The 22524-nt window shown below is 34.9% G+C and overlaps 2 protein-coding genes across 5 annotated transcripts in view; one reads left to right on the plus strand and one right to left on the minus strand.

Moving 5' to 3' along the window:
• Positions 1-18442, minus strand: part of LOC150105443 (SH3 domain-binding protein 5 homolog) — a 196951-nt gene extending 178509 nt beyond the window's left edge. For 2 of the 4 annotated variants that reach the window (XM_090394818.1, XM_090394817.1), the window contains exons 1-2: positions 18146-18442; positions 6948-7093 (exon numbers count right to left, since the gene is read on the minus strand). The gene's annotated coding sequence lies outside the window, so the exon portion shown is untranslated. The remainder of the gene's footprint in view (positions 1-6947; positions 7094-18145) is intronic. The other 2 variants (XM_090394819.1, XM_090394816.1) reach the window with 1 other exon arrangement.
• LOC150105444 (uncharacterized) lies at positions 601-1029 on the plus strand. Its single transcript, XM_090393964.1, has one exon. It carries the CDS (start codon positions 601-603, stop codon positions 1027-1029), a length of 429 nt encoding a protein of 142 aa, XP_090250090.1.
• Positions 18443-22524: the final 4082 nt, after the last annotated feature.

The raw sequence follows: 22524 nt of genomic DNA on the forward strand, positions 1-22524 counted from the left end.
AACCACAGTGCATATTTATCTTGGTAGTGATACTCTGATTTTAGTGAGCATATATGCACCACAAACTGGTTGTGAAGAAGATGAAAAGAAACATTTTTGGCAAAACCTAGATTAATAAACAGATTACAAAGTAAGGAATGGCTCTTTGTGTGTGTGTGTGTGGTGATCTTAATGGCCATGTTGGGGAAAGTAATGAAGGTAGGGAGAAAATACAGGGAAGGTATGGAGAGTTGACAAAAGGAACAATGAGAGTGATAATGATTGCTGATTTTGCAATGGCAGGGAATCTTGCTATATAGAACACTTTCTACAGCAAACCATAGGTACACATACAGCAGTGAGTGGGGGCACTCCCAGGTGGACTATAAACTCTACAGAAGAGAATATATGAAGGAGGTAAATGATTGTAAAGTAATACCAGAAGAGGCAGTGGCAGGCAGCACAGGCTTCTACTCTGCAAAGTTGAAATAAAAGGGATAAAATGGAAGGAAGTAAAAGGGATCATCAAAACATGATGGCAGAAGCTGGGAGAAAATGATCTTCAAGAAGAGTTCATCAAGAAGGTACAAGCAATGATTGCTGAATATGAAGTAATGGGAGATGGAAAATGTGAAAACAGAATGGAAACACATCCATAATATTGGGAAAGAGGTGTTGGGCCAGACAACAGGAAATATTAAGGTGGACAAGGAAATGTGGTGGTGGAGGAGCAATGAGGTACAAAAGTGTACTAGGGAAAAGAAAATGTCCAAGAAGAGGTGGGACAGAGCAGGCGACAAGAATAGCAGAATAGAATATAGAGAAGCAAAAAAAAAGAGAGCAGTAGTAAGATCTAAAGCTGAAGCCTATGCTAACCTGCATGAAAGTCTGGATAATGAAGGCGTCAGAAGGGCTCTCAGGATAGACAGACAAAAGGAGCGAAAAAGTAAAGATATATACCAAGAAAGGATGATCGAGGGAGAGGATGGTACCATTCTGTATAAAGAAGAAATGGATGTGTTAGATAGACAGAGTATTTTGAGAAATTAATGAATGAAATAAATAAGGATATACAAAAGGAAAAAAGGATGGAGGATATCTGTCATAGGGCTAATTTCTAGCATAACAAGAATGGAAGTGGAGGAAGTGCTGAGTAAGATGAAAAACGGGAAGGCACTTGGACCTGATAACATCCCAGTATAAGTATGGAAATGTTTAGGTAAATTGGATGTGACTATTAACGGACACCTACAACAGAATTATTGAGAGAGAGAATACTGGTTCTAATATATAAGAATAAAGGTGATATCCAGTCCTGTAGCCACTCAAGAGGAATTAGATGTATTAGTCACGCTATCAAGGTATGGGAAAGAGTAATCGAGAAGAGATTGTGAGGCTTGGTGTAAATTAGTGAAGAGCGATTTGGGTATATGCCCAGTCAGGGAACAAATGATGCCATCTCTGCTCTAAGACAGCTCATAGAAAGGTATTGGTAGAGTAACACCAAACTTTTTCTGGTCTTCAATGATTTAGAAAAAGGCTTTTGAGTCCCAAGAAAAGAGGTTTGGAAAAGCAAAAGGAAGAAAATTATCCAAAAAAGTAGGAACATCTTGTACAAGACAAGTATAACAGCAGTATAACAAGGGTGGGATGTGGAGCAAGAACCACTGAGGCATTCCCAGTAAAAGTAGGAATTCATCAAGGGTCAGCTTTGAGCCCTTTCTTATTTGTTATGCTGTTGGATGTGTTGACAGAGACAGTAAGAACTGAATCACCCTGGATGATGATGACGTTTGCTGATGATGTAGTGATTTGCAGGAAGTCTAAGCAGTAAGCAGAAGAAATACTTGAATGGAGGAAAGCTTTGGAAGGCAGCAGTTTGAGGATCACTGTCTTCCAAACCATTTATTTCATCACAATCATTTATTCATTTATTATCAATTATCCATAAATAAAATCTGTAAAAATAATTTCTATTATAAAGGGAAAAAAAACTGATATGTACCATTTAAAACAAAACTTGTATGTTCTGTTTGAATAAGAAATAATTTATATGTTCTGTGTAAATGAGAAGTAATAATATTCATGCATTTCCTTACTCTGTAAAATCTGATCTATACATATGTGATCTATTGTTTACAATTATATCTAATCATAATGCATCTGACTACAATTAGCTACATGAGTGAATAGATCTGACCATGTAAATATGGGCTTAGAACATTCATTTCAAACATGTTTCAAACAGTTCTCTAATTTATGAAATAGAAAAATGGCTTCCTTAGTGAATTAAAAAAAAAAATTAGCTAACACAACATTATTATTATTATTATTCAGGCCTCCATGGAGTCAAAAGACTCATCGTGGGAGGTCCTTCCTAAGAAACACAAATTCTATCATACCACTCCTTAAACTCATTGACCGTTCTCGCTCTCACCACTCCATCAGGCAATGCATTCCATGGTTCAACCACCCTCCATGCAAAGAAACTACTCCTCACCCTCTTGCTCACAGTTTCCTTTTGTAACTTCCAGGGATGGCCTTTTGTCATCACGCCTTCCTGCTGTTCAACCAAGTGAAAGAACTCCCCAGTGTCAATCCTGTAACCACCTCTCAACAGTTTAAAAGTCTCAATCATATCACCTCTCCTTTTTCTATCCACCAAACTCTGCAGTCCACATTCCCTCAGCCGATCCTCATAACTATCATTGTACAGTCCTGAAACTATCTTTGTTATCCACCTTTGTACAGTTTCCACAGTTAATTTATCCCCTTCAAATCCTAGGGACCAAATCTGAGAACAATAGTCCAAATGTGGTCTGATCAGGATCTTATACAATGGAATGATAACTGTTTTATCTCTGCAGGTCAGTGTCCTTCTCATTATTGCAGCAATCTTCTGCGTTACCTTCACCACCTTTGCAATATGTCCCCTAAATTTCAGGTTTCTATCAATCATCAACCCCAGATCTCGTCTCCCCTACTTCCTCCAGTATAACTCCTCCCATAGAGTATGCAGCATCCCATCGATGTTTCCCAAACCTCAAGACCTTACATTTTGCTGCATTAAACTGACACCCCCCCCCCATTCATTTGCCCATCTATCTAGCTTATTCAAATCCTCTTGCAGAGCTGCCGCATCTGCACTATTACTAATAATCCTTCCCAGCTTCACATCATCTGCAAACAACTAAATATCCCCTTGCAATCCACTAGCAATGTAACTGATATAAAGATTAAACAATATAGGTCCCAGTACTGAGCCCTGTGGGACCCCACTTGTAACCCTCTGCTTCCTTGAAACTGCCCCACCATACACAACTCTCTGATACCTATCGGACAGCCAATCCTGAATCCAGTTGACCAATCTGACATCCAGACCCATGTGCTGCAACTTAAATATCAGCTTATCATGTGGCATCCTGTCAAATGCCTTTGCTAAGTCTAAGAAAATGGCAGTATATGCCTTTCCCTCATCTAATGCTCTTGTAACTTTATCATAAAAGGCTAGCATATTGCTAAAACAAGAGCGCCCCTTCAAAAATCCATGCTGACTCTCATAAATAACATTACCCACATCTGCCCAATGCTGTATATGGTCCTTCACTACTTTCTACAAGATCTTACTAACTACTGATGACACACAAACTGGCCTATAATTAGACACTTCCGGTCTGCTACCGCCCTTATGCAATAGCACTATCTTACCTTCCTTCCATTCCCTGGGCACCTTTGCCGAAGCCAGACTTTCATCAAAAAGCCAGGTCGAAGGCACTGGCAGTTCCCTAGCACATTCAAAACTTGTGGTGAAATACCATCCAGTCCCACAGCTTTACTGACATCCAGAGTACTCAGTATTTGAAACACACTCTCTTCCTCTAAACCTCGAACCTTCCCAATCCCTCTAGCATTAAAACTGACTCCTCCAGGATGAAATACTCCAATAAAGTGTTCATTGAACAATTCCACTATGTCCTCTCCATCAGTCACTCTCTCTCTATTCCCATTTTTATCCCACAATATCATTCTTCCACAGTCATTTCTCCTCCTACTGGCCACATATCTAAAAATTTCCCTAGGATTTTTTTTGGATCTTAGGGCCAATCTCCTCTTATATTCCAGTTTCGTCTTCCTTACCATACTAGTCACTCTTCTGGCCTGTGTCTTATACTCTTCCTACATCTTCTCTTCACTTGTCTCCTTATATCTCTTCACAGCCTCTCTCTTTTTCGCATGCAATTCCTGTTTAATATTGTTTTATTATTTAGCATTATTGTATGTCATCTGGCTGAAAAATGGTTGTTCTTAAAATTAACATAGCAATAACACATTACAATTACAATAATAACAATAGCATATTACAATAGCAATTGTAATAACACAATATTTCTCATTAACCACTGTCATAACAAGCCATACCTCATCCAAGTGTCTTTTTTAATGAAATCCTTCAATCAGTAAGTCTAGGTCTGATGTTGTCTGGTATTATCATAATATCAACTTGGACAGCCACTATAATTTCTGCTTCCATGTCTGATTACGTATGCTCTCCTGATCCAGACATTTTTACAATCAAATAACAGAAGTAATTTTAACTGTAACAAAGGCCCTCATCTCCTATCCAACTCAAAGTCCCCAACCACTTGCAATCCTTAGTTCACAAACAAGAATGGCAAGTCCACCCAAGAAAAAAATAAAACATATCACAAAAAGTTCAAGATTAAAACACTAGTTTTATACTCATGCAACACCTGCAAAAGATTTTATCAACAAATCCAAATAATCCAATTTTGAAAGGACTAAATGCAGAAAACTCCTCAAATTGCATATTTCAGCTTTCTGGGTCCCTCTCCAGAAATCAATCAGTGTGTGCTATTTCTACCCTTCCATATCCTTCTCATACATCCCCAAATAATAACATCATAAGATCAAAAATAAGGATAATCTGGCTACCTGGAATCCTTCCCCAATTCCTACACAGATGATTAGAACAAATTTTCTCTCACCATACCAGAAACCTTGCACTCCTATCTCTCCTCTGGTCTTTCACCAGAAAGAAATCTGAAGAATCCTGATAATAGTTTGATGACCAGAAGCAGGTAGTATTGTTAACTGATGATTCCTTTTTCTTTCTTTCTCTCTCTCTCATATACACAAATGCACTCCAATCACTTTTTTGTGGATGTTTTGTTTCTGTCTTATGTCCCTTTAATAGATATTTTCATGGACAAACATTCTAAGAAATAGGCCACCATCATAATTCCTTCACTTTCTTCCGAAACTAAGAGTACATCTACCTGTTCTTGGGAGCAGTCTTCATAACGTTATATCATCACTTAATCATGTATGAACACAGGCAATTATTGGACAACATCCATACATGGTTCAGCTCCAAATTTATCAAACCAACTTCTCATTCTCTTCATTCTGTCCTCTGTTCTTGGTACCATCTTTCCCATTCTATTTTCCTCAATGAATAAACCCACCCAAATCCCCTCCAAAAAACATTAACAGATTCCTCTCTTCTCTCTAACCACTTGCCCACACACACATGCAGGGCATTACTGTGTTATAGGCCTCAAGTCTTCTTATGTATGGTACTGATATAAAAATAAAATATAGTAATATATAAAAAAAAACCTTTTTAAGCAGGCACTATAATAATATATAAAATGAGTTGTTTTTTTAAGGGAAATAACAAAAGGAAATAAAATGTTACTTAAAATAAGAATAATAAAGCATCCATATTAGATGGATGCAAATAGATGTTGGTCATAAATAACTTCTACATTTTGAAAGTGATGACATAGGAAGAGTTTATTATGGAACTAACACAACCTTTAGCATGAGATATACTGCTACTGCACTAGTTAAATATATTCACTGTTTATTACTGCTTTTGATGAATGTGAGAAAATCACCAACAGCACTTTTTTTTGAACTTTTCTTTTCAGAGACTGCACAGAGACATAATAGTGGTCCATGATAAATGTGATGTAAAATGTGAGTGTACTATCACAAAAAGGTAAGACAACTGCTGCTCATGTTTTAAGAAGCTTAGTGGATGGATGGATGGGTGGATGATGGATGGCAGGTGAGCAGAGTCCTTAAAAGTACCTGAAGAAAAGACATAAAGTAAAAACAGATATAACCACGAGACAGCAGTTGAAGTGATCTATACAGGCTCACTTATATGTAGCATATAGATTTTCATTAAACTCCTTCTTAGAGTGATAATAAATTTGGGATTCTACTGCCATAAATATCAACTACATATGTTCTCTGAAATGTCATCAATAATTGCCTCACTGTCAAAATGATATGCTGTCTCCAGACACCATTTCTCAACCAAACTGCTGATCATCCTTCTCTATAAATCTTAGAGCCATGCAGTATGGAAAAATCTTAAAAATCCCACATCGGTCAACAGAGTTATCTGAGATTAATGGTTCCATTTTTCCTCCATCCCCCTCTCTCCCTTCGCACACACTCATTACCATATCAACTACATCCAAAGACCTTGCTCATTTGCTCCTATTCTATGAAATAAGATTTCATCTCACCCGTTCTTCACGTTTTTCATCGAAATTTTTCCACGGCTGAGTTTGTCGCATACACTGAAGAGGTATCACATAATTAAGAAATATGATTCCTATATTTCTTAACTACTTTTCCCTATACTATATTTCTCCTATCAATTAATTTTTTTAATGGAATATTAAATCTTGTTCGTTTGGCTTCCTCAACTTGGTAAACAAAATAAGATGGGTTTAAGTAACAATACACTGTGGGGAATTTTATAGGATTTATGCCAAAGACACACTACTGGATTAAAAACATGCTCAATAAAATCGAAATTTGTTAATAATAGATAAAATTTAATGTTTCATGATGCTGAAATAAATGAGTTACCAATACTTTAAGTCACCGCTCAAGTATATGTTATTGTGAAAATCTCAGCAACTCACTTTCTGTGTAGATCTAAGAGCTCGCCAGCAAAATAATTTAGTCGATGATGTACAATGTTCTCTTTCTGAATGAAGATCCTGCGATGATTGCAAAACACCTACATCAGGTGTGACCCCTTCGTTTCTGAGGTCGATACATACATGTACTATAAAATAGAAACCGGTTTCTTAGTAAATGAAAGCACATGAATGTAGCGTACGCTGTTTATGATTTTGTTTATTTCTGAGTATACATAATTTTAATCCCTAAAAATGCATCATGTCAATTTTCTGTTATGCATATGAGTAGTCAGACTACATGCCCTGTACACTTTATATGGTTTTGTACTATATAATATATTTTGTAATTTAAATCTCGCCATATCGATGCATGAACACATTTAACGATGAGCACACAGAAAACTCCAACTGCAACTACTAAACAACACTATTGCCATCTGACGGCAAGATTATTTGAAGTATCATTCTTGATTCTGACATTTCAAGATTACATTTTTATAAAGAGATTTAATGACTAAAATCGAGAATATTCTCGGTTTTAGTCATTAAATCTCTTTATAAATATATATATATATTTTTTTTAAATTAAATTGTGTGTGTGTGTGTGCGCGCGTGTGCATATGTCATCAACGAGCATAGATAGAATGGGAAATAAGAGAGTTATTGTTCTTTTAAATAAGGCTTTCGCCAAATTGTATCTGACTAAAGTATGTAGATTTGATCACCTGGATATCGGAAGAAGGAGAAAATATTAGTAAACACTCAGAACTGTATAACCAGTTGATATCAGAAGCATGAAATATATTGACTATGAGAATAGTGTAAAAACGTAGTCTTGGGTAAACAGCAAGAAAAGGAGCGAAGTAATGGTCAAAGATTTTCCATTCACTTTCCAGTATTATCATCTAGGTATTTTAGGACGCATGAGGTAGACGAATGAACTCTTAAGTAAAATTATGCAATAGATACCAGACAAATTTCTCAATAAATGGCAAAAGTTACAATGTCGAAAAACTGACACCAACAAATTTCTAAGGAGCAGATTTTTTTCAAAAGGATTGATCAGAAGGGGAGGTGCAGATAAGTATTGAGAAAGAAGAAATCTATTGACATTTTTCTAAATGAACTGGAGGTTGAAGTTATTATTATTATTATTATTATTATTATTATTATTATTATTATTAGAAAACAGTCTAGAGACTATAAAAGCTAGCTTAGTAGATCTTGTGCAAGAACTCTTTAATAAAAAGAACAACAAATAACAAAAAAACTTGTGAATATGAGGATTTGGTCAAAACATAATAATTTAGCAGTGAAAGAAGTCTTGCAAACTGTAAAAGACATTAAAATCAGCATTAACGCACTAACTGATAAGGCACACAATTTGATGAAAGACACATCTGAACTCCGTCAAGAACTTGATTCCCTAAAACTAAAATACAAATGTCTAAATCAGCAACAATATAAAGAAGATCTTGTTATAAACGGTCTTCCTAAAACTGCACCTACGGAAAACCTCAGAGGCGTAGTTTTAAAATTAGGCCATGCAATCGACATCCCTCTACAGAATAACAATATTCAGACCATAAATCAAATTCCCATGAAGAGAAAAAAACAAGGCTTGCCATAACCCGCACCAGTCATAGTTCATCTTACAAGCAAGTCCACAAGAGACAATCTCATAAAAGCCAGCAGACAGTTCCCAAGGACTTGAATGCATTGCAAGACAATACGCCAATATTCCTATCAGAATATTTAACACCATTCAACCAGAATCTGTTGTACCAAGCAAGAAAAGAAAAAAGAAAAAAATTACCAATTCTTGTGGATCAGAGATGCCAAGATATTCTTGAAGAAGTTACAAATTTCAAAGCCGATACAAATTAAAAGCTCAGAAGACAGAAAAACTGCCATGGTGAAAAAAAAAATATAATTAGTTCAAAAAGAAGACCAAAGACCACAATAAAAATGAATGTGAACCATCAAAACAGATGCAATAAGAATACATCGGCAATTTCCAGACCTTTCAGATCATTCATATGACCTCACAAACATCAGCCTACATCCAACACAGCAATCAAATTAATAAAAGTTATCTAACCATTGTCATCCTCAAATAAGCTTACTAAAAAGCTTCGAGGATGCAAGCTGAGACATTACATCTCAACTGAGATCAACAGAAAAAATAAATAAATTGAAGTGTTACAGCGCTTAAATACATTAAAAGCAAAAATTGTAAAATATATATGTTATTCTTATACTATAAATACTGTTAAAAAATTTAATCTTATTCAACTGCAACTATAAATTACCATCTACAGTAATTATTATTAGCATGTGGAATAACATGTTCTATAAATCATAATATATAATCATAATTTTAATAATAAAAAAATCATTGGATCAAAAAAATATCATTATTATTATTTTTTTAAATTTTGTAACTTCTATAATTTTATAATGTACTGGTAATTATTAATTGTATGCAAGATATAATAAAGTGTTTATAAAAAATTATTATTATTATTATTATTATTATTATTATTATTATGTGACACCTCCAAGGAGTCCAAAGACTCATCGAGGGAAAGTGTGCCAACAGCATCGAACTAGTTATCGAATTAAAAATCGAATTAATTTCACATTAATTTCAGCTTCAGTTGACAAGGCTTTTTTCATTGCATCAGCAATAGGATTTGAACCCATTTCTTTCGTCAACTGAGCTATGGAGGCTGTATTTTGTATAACATTATTATATTAATTATGGATAGAAATCTTATTACCTCTATCTCTATATTGCTATATTTCCTGTCTTAAATTATTTTATTTAAATCACTAATTATATTATTATTATTATTATTATTATTATATATGAAGAGCCAAAGACTTCAATTCAGCGAAACAATATGGGATGTAATATCCCTTAACTTAATTAATCAAATAATACTTTTCAAGTAACAATAACCACTTGTATTAAATTTTTTATCACAACAGAGGCAAGGACGCGTGTCAATCAATCATAAAAAATTCGTGTGTTTCATAGTGGTATTCTTCTATAACGATATCATTTTTAATCACAACAGCTCAACACAAGAGTTGTTTTAAGGCACATATTTCAAAACGTATAACCAGCTAATGATTCGTTTGGTCCTTCAGTTCGATTATTATTGTTCAGCTCTGGCTGGATGAACATTGTTATAACTTGTTATTCGGAATCCTTACATTAATTTGTCGAGCTTTTCAAATTTCGTTTTAATCTGAAGTTAAACTTAAGTTCAAGTCTAGTCCCCGATTGGAGGAACTTTTTTTTTCGAAGCCTTTCTTCGACCGGTTCTCGAGTTGGTCGATCTCTGGCACAGGCAAGAGGTTTTTTCCGACCGGAAACTCTGGTTTTCGTCCCGTAAATTCAAGAAAATCGACCGACAGACAGCAACGTATCCTGTTAGGGTTCGGTACCAAGAGATAACAGCAGTTGTTTGCCCATCTCTTCATCGGGTACCAAGAGATGACAGCACTTGTTTGCCGGTCTCTTCATCGGGCTGCTTATAATTAGTGCTACGTGCTGGACCGGCTATTTGTGATTGCCTGCCGGTAGAGACTTAACTCAATTCCCAAAAGCTAGATAGGGTTAAAAAAGGCTCACCTACTCCCTATAAGAGAGAATAAAAGGAGTCAGCTGATTTTTTTTTCTGCCAATGTACTGCGTACTGAGATTAAAGATTTAAGAGCCATGGTTCAGACGGTAATGGTTGGAAAGATCTGGATTGGAACCTGTTTAGGACTCGAAGAATCTGTATAAGGTCTTTTTAAGCTAAAGATAAGTTATGTCACTTATGGAGAAGGAGGATTTTCATCCACAAAACAGACAGAGTGTAATCAGAATGTAAGCCTAACATTAAAAAGAAGATTTAGGTTTTCTAAAACAAGTCTATTCATTTAGAGCTTTCCTTTCAGGTAGACCATTTGGAACAAACGATTTAATAATTCCATCCTGATTCGATAGAAATTAATCTAATTTGATATTTAGAATTCTGCAATTGTACTAAACTTTGTCCAGTCACTTTAATTTTAGTTTCAAGTTAACCTATTTTATTGGCTGTATTCGTTGATTGGAATTACCTAATTGGGAAGTAATTAGAATTACCTATTGGAATTGATTGGAATTACCTACGACTAACTTATCTAAAGTTATGGAGATCAGTGCATTATACGTCGGTTAATGGCAGTTGTTGCCTTGATCTGTTTACCTAGTTTGAGAGATAAGAAACCGAGTTCTAGAAAGAATAAACCCCACTTCGTATGAGAGTGGTTAGCTTGCCTTCATATTTAAAAAGTCTTCATAAAGGTTCCTTATTCTTGCATGTGTCTTGCCCAACACACTCAGAGGATTTATTTATTAGTGGCTAATTTATATATATAACAAAAAATAAAATAAATAATCAGCTTAAACCTTTTATTCCCTTACAGGGATTAGGCGAGGCCTTTTAACCCTATCCAACTTTTGGAGACTAAGTTGGCAGTTCAATCTCCACTGGTAGCCAATCAGTGATAGCTTGCCCATGACTATCACTAATTACAGGTGTCAACCGATGAAAAGACGAGAAAACAAGCTGCCATGTGGTGCCTAACCCTAACATGATGTGTTACTGTCGGAAATAATCTGGGTTCTACAGTCAATTCTATTGAATATATGGGGCGAAAAATCCGAGTGCTTACACGTGTCAGAGATCGACTAACTCGGGAACCGGTCGAAGAAAAACTTAGAAAAAGTTCCTCCAGTTGGCGAGTAGACTTGAACGTAAGTCTATCTTCAGGCGGCTGAGCGTAGAGGATTCAAGCATCTCTTCCACCGAGCTACGCAGGCCCTATGGCTAATTTACCTAAAACATGATTAGGTCTACACTGCCGACAAAAAATGTCGTAGGCAATCATAAAATGGTCCCTTTCCAAATAACATTCTAGTATAATGAGAGTACTAATTTTCCCAATAATTGTATTGGAGATAATTGAACTGTAGAAATTGAAATAATTTCAAATTTTAAACAAAATTCAAATGCCAAACTTCATTGTATCTCATTCAGACAGAGAGAAATTATGCTACAAGTTATGCTCTTATCATTTAACGTATCAATAAAAACCTTTATAAGTAAAGAGAGAAAACAATGTCATCAATTGATCATTAAAAATTTAAAATAACTGTACTATAGCATACGCGTATAACCACTACATATCATTACCAGTCTCTTATAATTAATCGGCTATATTTGAAATATATCCGTTTTTTTCGTTAAAACTATCATGGTGTTTATGAAAAATTACGGTATTCAACGTGCTCTGTTGAATGGCAATTTGTAAGATGTAAATTGTTGCACACTCATCAGATGTTTACTTTTGTAAACATCTGATGAGTGTGCAACAATTTACATCTCTGTTAAATTTCAACAAATTTTTAGCTTATGGGAGATAGGCATGTAATGCCGTCATTAAAAATATTACAACTGAAACCAAAACGTAATAAGAATAGACAAATATTAATAAAGATCCCAAATTCTACATTTAATTAAATTCTATTCAGCCAGAGATGAGTTGAAGTTTTGCTAGGATTCAAAATCCGGAGTTTCAGTAAAACTGGATATGCTTGAGTGTAAGAATAACTTGTGTACGAATGAAACAAAATAACTGTAATTGATGCCAAAGCATTTCGTGCAAACGCGCTTCAAAACGGCTCTAGTTCAACTGTTTTGATAATAAACGATGTCACTATATAAGGAATACCGTTATGAAATACATTGTTTATTTAATTACTGTCGCTGATTCTAGAAACGTGAGGATTGCAAAAACACCTTATTGGTGCTTTGTATATAGATGTATCATTTTACCACTAACACGGTCCAATCAAAATTAAAATTGTGACGATCCAACATTTTCTTGTAGAGATATTATGTATTGCAAATTTCATTTAATACTATCTATCCAGGAACAAATTGCTTCTGTCCTTTCGCCAATTTTTGACAGTGAAAAATGGTACTCTTTCTGAAAAAAAAATTGAATGAAGTGAATATGTTTCACTAGACATTCTAAATACCATACCAAATTTTGTTAAATCCCATTCATCTAGAATGGAATTATTGGTATGTATACATTTCAAAAAAAAAAGTTAGCCAAACGCAAACAGTGTTTGTTTCTGTTCTTTCCTTCTCCTCTTTTTTTTTTTTTTTAATGATGTATGGTTTCATGAATCCCTTGACAACAGTTCGTAATAAACCATTGCATGAATGTCTTTGGAACTTTTATATGTCAATACATATGGCAAGCATTCAAAGCTTATCTGTTTTGATATATTTTAATGCATTTAATACAGTTTTTGTTTTTGTTTTAAGATTTATTTCAGAGTGTTCCAGTTGATTCTTTTGAACACAACGGGTAGTCATTAGATTCACCGTCATTATTATTACTACTATTTTTGAGTCATTAATCCATTATTCATAATAATCGATCCACGATCGTCGAACATTGGCTTGTTCAGTAACATACCGTATGATAATAGTTTGGAAACAATTAGATTCAAAATATAGTCCAAAAATAAAAATATTATGAAAAACGAAGCGAAGTGGTTAGCTTCAATACTTCCAATAACCTGTTTTACTCGTGATGACCGTCAACAGAAACGGTAAATATATTTCCAAGCACTAAATAAAAATATTAGAGTGTCCGCAGCTCAGTTGGAATAGACGAAGCCCTTTGGTCGGAAAGACCTAGGTTCGATTCCTGTCAGTCACGTAAGGAACTTTTATTTCTTTCGACGAAAGCTGAATTAGCCGGTCTCATACGTAGGTAGGGTTTTTTCACCTGGAAACTGGGTTTTTCGTCCCCCAGAACAAGCAAACCAGCCCTGTGAACACACGCATCTACAGAGATAGAACACACCAGGATGCACAGAGCTGACCACCTTATCCTCGAGTTACGGTTGCAGTTGTAAAGTCCAAGAATAGTTGGAAAGGTCGTGAGCGCTTAAGTGCCTGTTGGAACCACTGATGATGATGATGAAATTAAAATATTAAGGTGAACAGTTCTAACTTTCTTCCCTAGTTTCCACCGAGGATGCTAACCCAGAGATTTTGAAAATCTATAATAAAAAAGCGCTGAAATAGTAAATTTTTGTGTTAAAAAAAATAAAAAAAATAGTCTCATTCTCATGATAACTCACTTTCAAAGGGATTCGCAAACAATTTGAGAAATGAGACTCCTTAAATGAGAAAGCAGTATCTTCTTCTTCTTCTTCTTCGCGTTATTCCCGCTTCCTATGCAGGGTCCGCGTGTTACTTAGATGCGACTACTTGTTAGTACTACTCCCAACCGACCCGTCGCCTGGTCTGCCGCTGGGGGGAAATATATAGTTTTGACTGTAGAGGTGTGTGTTCACGGGGCCGGTTTGCCTGTTTGCGGGATGAAAAACGCAGATAAACTGGCGGAAAAAACCCTACTGACCGCGCCCAAGACCGGCTAACTTGGCTATGCCTGAGGAAGATCCTCAAATTCCTCACGTCTACAACGGGAATCGAACTTGGGACACTCCTTCCCCAGTCATATGGTTGCGAAGCGCAAAGCCACTAGGCTAACTGCGTACAAATCCAAAAAAAAAGACATTATGTAAGTTATGTGTAAGCCCGAATTTCCGAAAGTAAGCAAATTAATCTCCTGGAAATTGATCCATACAGGTATATCCAAAATATTAGCTTTGCTTTTATTTATGATATGTTTAAAATTTTAATAATATGTTGCAGGTATTCTTTCTAATCTGAAAATTAGAACTTGTGCGAATTCGCAACAAATAACTTATTCTTGATTTCTGTGTGTTGTGATCTTATTTTAATTATATTTAATTTAATTATTTAATTAATTTACCTTACCGCCCTCTATGGCCAGTTCAATGACACGATGCACTCAAAAATCGTTTGGCAAAAGAAAAGAGAGATTGTGAACGCTAATCTAAAGCACGGCCCCGTAACATAAAAACAGGATACCATTTACTTGATCAGTAGCGGTAAGAAATTATTTAGAGCAATAATGTCAGTGAAAAATATTTATATTAAACCGTTATTGTATGTGAAGTTCTTAAGTCACAGAGACATAGCTACCATACTGTAAATTCCTGCTGGGGAAGAGCTTAGGCTGGCCAAATGATGCCTCATTAAAATTTACCTAGTAAAAAAAAAAAAAATGGTGGGGAGGGTGGCTCGAGTTGCAGTTATGCTGCTGCACTCATAATTAAGAATCTGATAATTTTTACATCTTAAAATCAAACTCTGCGTTTTCGGAAATTGGGGACATTTCTGAAATTCTGTCTTAATAGAAAAATGTGTACTCGTATTCAGTGGCGAATTCCCCATGCTTGCTGCGCAAGCTCATTAATTGAGAAAGAAGTAATATTTATTTGTTAATAAATGCATGTATTTATAAGCATTCCATTTAGGCTTTTATTTTTGTAGATAGAAGACGTTTTCAGCTTGCCCGGCAATAATTGAGCTTTGCGTTGTGTATCGAAGGCCGACGCTGGTCAAGCTACCTTGGCTTGCTCTGTTGTGGGAGCATCCAGGTCCTCGCTTCAGCACTGTGATTTCATGCGCGCGCGCATAGCCATCTCCGCTCCCTCCACGTCATCTCACCCTGTTGCTTAAACACGGGCCATACGCAGTCAAAGTTGCTCTAGCCAGTGAGCTTCAGCCAGCCTTTACAAGTGTGTGTGTTGCTTGGGAAAATTAAGTTACAACCTACTTTATATGACGATGTTATTGACCAGTTCATAAAGAAGAACCACGTCATCTCACCCTGTTGCTTAAACACCGGCCATACGCAGTCAAAGTTGCTCTAGCCAGTGAGCTTCAGCCAGCCTTTACAAGTGTGTGTGTTGCTTGGGAAAATTAAGTTACAACCTACTTTATATGACGATGTTATTGACCAGTTCATAAAGAAGAACCGTAGGATAGAATTTGTATTCAAGTAGCTAAATTGAAAAAAATAGAATATCATTTGTAATATAAATGTTATATTTGTATGATTAAATATCCATAAATTTCTAAATACAGGTAACCTTCGTATAATGCGGTAATTATACAATGCGGTCTAAAATTGTAGTAACCCTTGGTGAACGCGGTACTTATATAACACGGTTCCGATAAAAACACGGTCTACAAATTGTAGTAACTTTATCTTTTCATGTTTTTCACCGTGCGACTTAAAAATCAAATTTTATCTTCGTTAAATTTGTGTCTGCCTGTATCCCGCATGTAATTATAAGTAGTGAATTTATATTAGGGGAAATACCCTTTAGCACGCATGTACCTCAATTGTTTACCGTATAAAACGTTTATTGTTGAAAATTGTCGTCATCTCTGCCAGGAAAGTGCATTAAAAATCATAAGTATGTTCATCTCAAACTGAGCACTTTATTTTCTGGTGAGTTACATACAATATATAATGCTTGCCTTTTTGTGTAAAAAATTATTTTTATAGTAATGGCCACAAACTGCAACGAAAGGGTAAAACCAACATTAAAAACAAAAATTAATTTCTCTCGAAGAAAAATATTCAAAATCTCGGATCGGTTGAAAAATGGACAAAAAGCAGTTTTTGCAGGGACTTTGAATTTAAATGAATCAACAATTCGAACAATCAAACCAAATGAACATGAAATCCGAGAAAGTGTTTATTGTTGGGTCAGCGATAAGTGCAAAGCACGTTGCTCGTGTACGCGATATTCTAATGAAAAAATCATTAATGATTTCGATAGAAGATTGCACCTCAAAAGAAAATTCCTATGGAATGAAATCTTATTAAACAAAAGCTCTCAAAGTTTATAAACATTTATAGTAGAGACCAGGTGTTCAATGCGGATGAATACGGGTTATATTGGAAAAAAGTGCAAAAACGCACCTATATTTCGAAAAACGAAAGATCAGCTCCTGGATTCAAAGTTTCCAAAGATAATTACTCTACTGTTTTGTAGCAATGCATCAGGTGATTACATGACAAAACCAATCCTCAAATCCTCGTGCTATGAAAGATTCAAATATGCACTATTTTATTTTGCCTAAAACATTTATGTATTATGTGCAATGAAGTTTTAAGTATAATTTGTAATTTTTATAGTATGTATTTGTTTCATAGTTTATATGTTTTCTTAACTTACATGAATTACCTGAATTAAATAAAAATATTTTTTGTTGTTGATATAATTAAAAAAAAAAAAAACGATTTCGGAACATAACCCTACTTTTTCTATGTGATCCGAGACTCGCATAACGCAATTTATATAACGCGACATTTCTGCGGAACCTAACATCCGCGTTATATTATACGAGGGTTACCTGTACATAGTTTTAAATGGTCAGTAATTCATTATTCCACTAATCAGACTTCAATCACACCTCTCAATCCCTGAATGATAACAAGTGCAAGCGTGAATTTCAAGACTAGCATTCCCCTGCTCGTATTATATGAGGCGATGGTTTCAAGGATTGGAGGAACGTTGTAGATGTTTGTTGGAAACACAGGCTTAGATTTCATTCTAACTTGAATGCGTTTCTAAATAACTGCGCTTATTTTATATCCAAAATAGTAGAAGTTCATTTGCGTGCTTGCGAAATTTTTGTTTGTTTAACTAAAATACTGGCTTATTGAAAACAGATGAACGTGCAATAAAATTTAGTGCTAATTTTAATGTTCTTAATTTAATGTTCTGATTTTTTTTTTCACACACATATTAAGTTGCATTCTACACCACTTTTGTACCATGTATATATCGTGGAGGTATTAAAGGGGATCTGTTTAATTAATTTGTATGTACTGTAATTAAAAGGCGAAAGGTTCATCTCTAACGAATGGGCGATTTTATCCCCTCTTTTTTCATGCAGCGTGAAAAAATTTAAAGGAAAGTATTTAACTATATGAAGTTTTCATTTTAAAATGTACAAATGAATTTAATTCTGGTTTTGTAAATTCTCTAATTACATCTAATAAGGCTAATATGATCTTACATAATACGGCTACAGTGTCACATTTTCCCGCTCTGGATGTCCCTTGATTAAAACTCATTTTAAGTGACGAGGATTTAATTATTTTCATCCAAAGGTTTTAAATTTTGCCAACGAATTATTCAACCAATGATATTTTGAGGAAATAATATTTTATATACTTACGATATTTCAGAAAATAAATATATGTATCTGCTGAAAGAGGCTTTAAAATGATCAAAATAAAAACAACCAAAGGTTATCTATTCCATATTGTAAATGTTGCAACGAAGACCTGTAAATGACAGAAGCCGCATTTCTTTTAAGCACATAATATTGTCTGTTTCAAAACTGAGGCAAACTAACGTTTTAGTTTTCGGTTGCTATTTATTACTTCATAGAACTAAACAAATAGTTTTGTTTACAATTCGCAAGCAGGTTATTTTTCTTAAGTGGCCATAATGCATCTGCTTTCATACGCGTAACAAATAACAGGCTTACAAATCGAAACTTATCGAATGGAGTTTTGATTCGACTAACTTACAATATTTAAGTTTGCTACGTTTATTTAAAAAATGGCATAGGTTTTTTTTTTTTTTTTTGAGGGGAAGAGGCAGTTCCAAATTTATTGATTTTAGCCTAACGACTAAATAAATATTATGAATAATAAGAATCGAATTGAATTTTACATAAAATGTTTGTTGAAGTCCTAAATTTTTTTTGAAGAAAATCTTTATTATCTGGCCTTTAAATTATTTGGTCATCTTTTGTATACGTGAAGCACCAGTAATTTCTTTTTGTGAACACCGACAATCTGCCGCCATGCAGATATTCTTGAGTCCTTTAGTACCTGCTGTATATACTTTGACATCCACGTTAAATCTTTCACTCTGCTATTCGCACCAGCATTTTCGTAGAAATACTCTAAATGATTCATATTGCAACCTGATTTTTCAAATTTCCTAAGTATATTTTTGAAATGAGGATTGTTATTGGTCCGAAGAAATATTCCTATTTCATATACGAAACATATTTCTTTTTCATTTGTGGTTGTTCTTTCAAACTAATCTACATTTTTATTTTCTTATGTCTGACAGCACAAAAAATATTATCTTTGAATTTGACATCTCAAAGACTTGAAATTTGTAGCAAAAATACTTAAAATATTCCCAATAGTTGCATAATGCTTTAACAGATTGCATCATAATAATTTTACGTGAATCAGTTATTTGAATTCATTGAACTTTTACGAAGAATATTTTTAAAGCGTTGAATGAATAATTCGTGTTCTTCATATTTCATTTTATCAAAAAACAAATAAAAAATCTCCACTGGTACCCAATCAGAGATAGCTGGCCCAAGGCTATCACTCTTTAGGGTTAGGGACCACATCTCGTGCTCCCTAACATAATATATTTAATGTCTCTGAAATAGTGTTGGTTCTACGGTCGATTTTCTTGAGTTTACGAGACGAAAAATCCGAGTTTCCGAAAAAACTCGCTTGTCCGTGCGGGTTTTTTCTTCCAGATCGACTAACTCGGGAACCGGTCGAAAAAAGGCTTAGAAAAATTTCCTCTATTCGCCGACTAGATTCGAAACCAAGACGCCTTCCTTCACGCGGTCAAGTGCCGTGGTGTGCAAACGTCACATCCACTGGGCTACACATATTTTCTTTTAAGTGAACAGAATGAGGAAGTGAAAATATTACAATATTATTGAATTATTGCAATACTGAACGACCTATATTATTATTTTAGGTTTATCCCTAAACTTACGTTTAGGGATAAATCTAAAATTTGTTGCACCTAAATTTGTTGCTATTACAGAATTCTAGCTAGTGAACCCTCCTGCAAAAAAAATTGGTATAAATTTCCACTATATCTTTACCAAGAAAATGAAATCTGGGTTTTAGCTTTGAGTTTGATTTCAAAATATATACAGAAATCATCCTTGGTAGAATTAAACTCCCACCAGAACGCTTCATATTAACCGTTCTGATTAGCCAATCTGTTCTCAATTACTGGCTACAAACGATCACTTATACTGACATTCCATTCCAAATCGTACGACAGAAATGCTTTTAAATGATTCAGATGAAAAAAGTTAATTAAGCCATGGATTTATAGATCTTATATGGATAGAAGATTTGGACAGTTGTTTTTCTATTGCCAGATTAGATCGCGCCCTAAGGCAAACAATTAAATATCGCCCTGATGGATTATAAGACAAAAATATAAGAAAATCTCGAATTGCTATTTCGTTTTTATTTCAAGAGAAACATTAATGCAAAACGATTACACAATAATATTAATTAAATGTTTGCTCTACGGGGATATCTCACAATAAAGCTATTTATAATCTCTTCTAAATTTAAATTATAATTTAAATTTAGAATAATTCCTGTTATTCTAACAAAAGCCCTGGAGAAGACTGCTTTCTTTATGTCTTTCTCTATCGATATAGTTGCTAAAACAACCAATTCTTTTTTGGGTCATTGCTGTTCGCAAATAATTTTTAATCAGATTAAGCTTGGAAAAACTTCTTTCCGCACTTGTTACGCTAACAGGAATTATTAACGTAGTGACGGCGCGTACCGCACGCAACATGGCTGAACGAGCGCCCTTATTAAGCCTCACTGTGAGGCAGGCTCTATGCTACACTCTGTCGATGGTACCAAGTGTGGCAAAGAAAGCAGTCTTCTCCAGGACTTTTGGTTCGCGCCAATGTCAAGTAGCAGAAGTTTTTATTTATTCGTATGGGGTTCTCCCCCCCCCCGTTCCTCGTAGGACTCGTTGAGCCCTTCTAATGAGGGATTAAGTATGTATTTATGACTGGGATATTCTACGGATATCCCAGTCATAAATATATCCCGTGTGTGTGTATGTGTTTGTTCACGGACCGGTTTGCTTGTTCTGAGGGAACAGAAAAACCCGAGTTTCCGGGGGAAAAGAAACCTCTACCACCGTATGAGACTGGCTAACTCACCTTTAGTCGAAAGAGGTAAAGGTTCCTCACGTCATGGACGGGAATCGAACCCAGGTTTTTCCGACCAAAGGGCTTGGTCTATACCGACTAAGCTACGGAGGCTCAGTAGCGGAAGAAAGCGATATCTTTAGTTTTAGTCCGTTTAATCAGTTATATAAGAATTAACAGATACGTTAACTGTTTGCGAAACTGATGACATTTCTATTATCTGCTAACTTCTAGTTTAAAAATTTACTTACCATACTGTTAATAATAATTAATGATCCTCATAAACGCAGTTAGCCGGTTGTACAGAGCAGCAAACTTTTATCTTAGGAATTAGCGTTTACAAACGTCCTTAGTTTACGGGATTCAAACCGAAACCCCGAGCAGTAAATAAGTTGTAGTTTTTACCATCTGGGTTAAGGCAGGGATCGTGATATTTTGATAAATGTAATGAGAATTTGAAAATAGTATTATAAAAGAAAATGAAGTCCTACTTCCACATAATAGGAAATTGTTTCCTCTTAAAATCGATTGGTTAGTGGTATCGGATTTACGGTCGATCAACTCAGGTGAGGCCAGTATCTGTTAATTGCACGTGTTCTTATGACCGTTTTTCTGTTTTGTCAGATGAAAAACTCTGCTACCATCTACGGTTATGTGTATGAGACTGGATAACTTTAAAATAAAGGAAATAGGAACTCTAATTGTGGCTATTTTGTTCTCATAAGTGAATCCAAGCTTTGCATTACTATTTTCACCATCCTGTAATCTGCTTAAGTTTTTGTTATTAAGTAATTACGAGTAGGAATTCTTTGCCATTCAGTTTGTGCGTCTTAATAGGGTATCGATGTTGTAGGAAATATTATGAGGAAAGGTGGTGTTTTTTTTTGGGGGGGGGGGGGTTAGAAGTTGTTAACGTTACTCTTATTTTGAAATTTAAAGAATATCTTACTATCTTAGATTTAAAATTAAGAGAAGCCAAAGATTTAGAATTACGTTTTACTTACACTTTTACTAAAAACGTAATGTTATCAAGCCTGTTTCTTAACAGAAAAAAAAAAAAAAAAAACTTTTCAAAGCATAACCGAAATCCGGTTACAGCAATCCCTCGATTAGTGCGCCTAATGCGTTCCTTGAAACAGGCGCATTAATCTGAAACGCACTAATCGAATATAATAACCAATGGGAAAATGTATAATTCGTACCTCAGATTTCTTTTTTGACCCTTAATTTTTTTTTTTTTTTTTTTTTTTTTTTATAAAAGAATTAGGGTATGTCTTAGGGTCTCGTTAAAGGAAAACCATGAAACTGAAAGACAATAAAACATACAGTATTCAGAATATAAATTTTATTATTCTACTTAACAAAGAATTGAGCTAACGTAGTTTGGCGAGCATTTTGTTTCTTTTTTTCATACAACCGACGGTATGGCCCTATTGCCTCTTCTACTCTTCCGCAAATTTTACTGCTTCTCTCTTCTTGGGGTCAGCTTCTAAGCATTGCTGCTTAAAAACTTCGATTGTACGAAAAATATTTTCAAATTGTTTCTGTGAAATCTCTTTTGGTTGACTATCAGTGGTTAAATTTTCTTCATA

This window comes from Typopeltis vanoorti, chromosome 6 (assembly GCF_054136105.1).
Source record: "Typopeltis vanoorti isolate ZY-2024b chromosome 6, IOZ_Tvanoo_1.0, whole genome shotgun sequence".
NCBI lineage: Eukaryota > Metazoa > Arthropoda > Arachnida > Uropygi > Thelyphonidae > Typopeltis > Typopeltis vanoorti.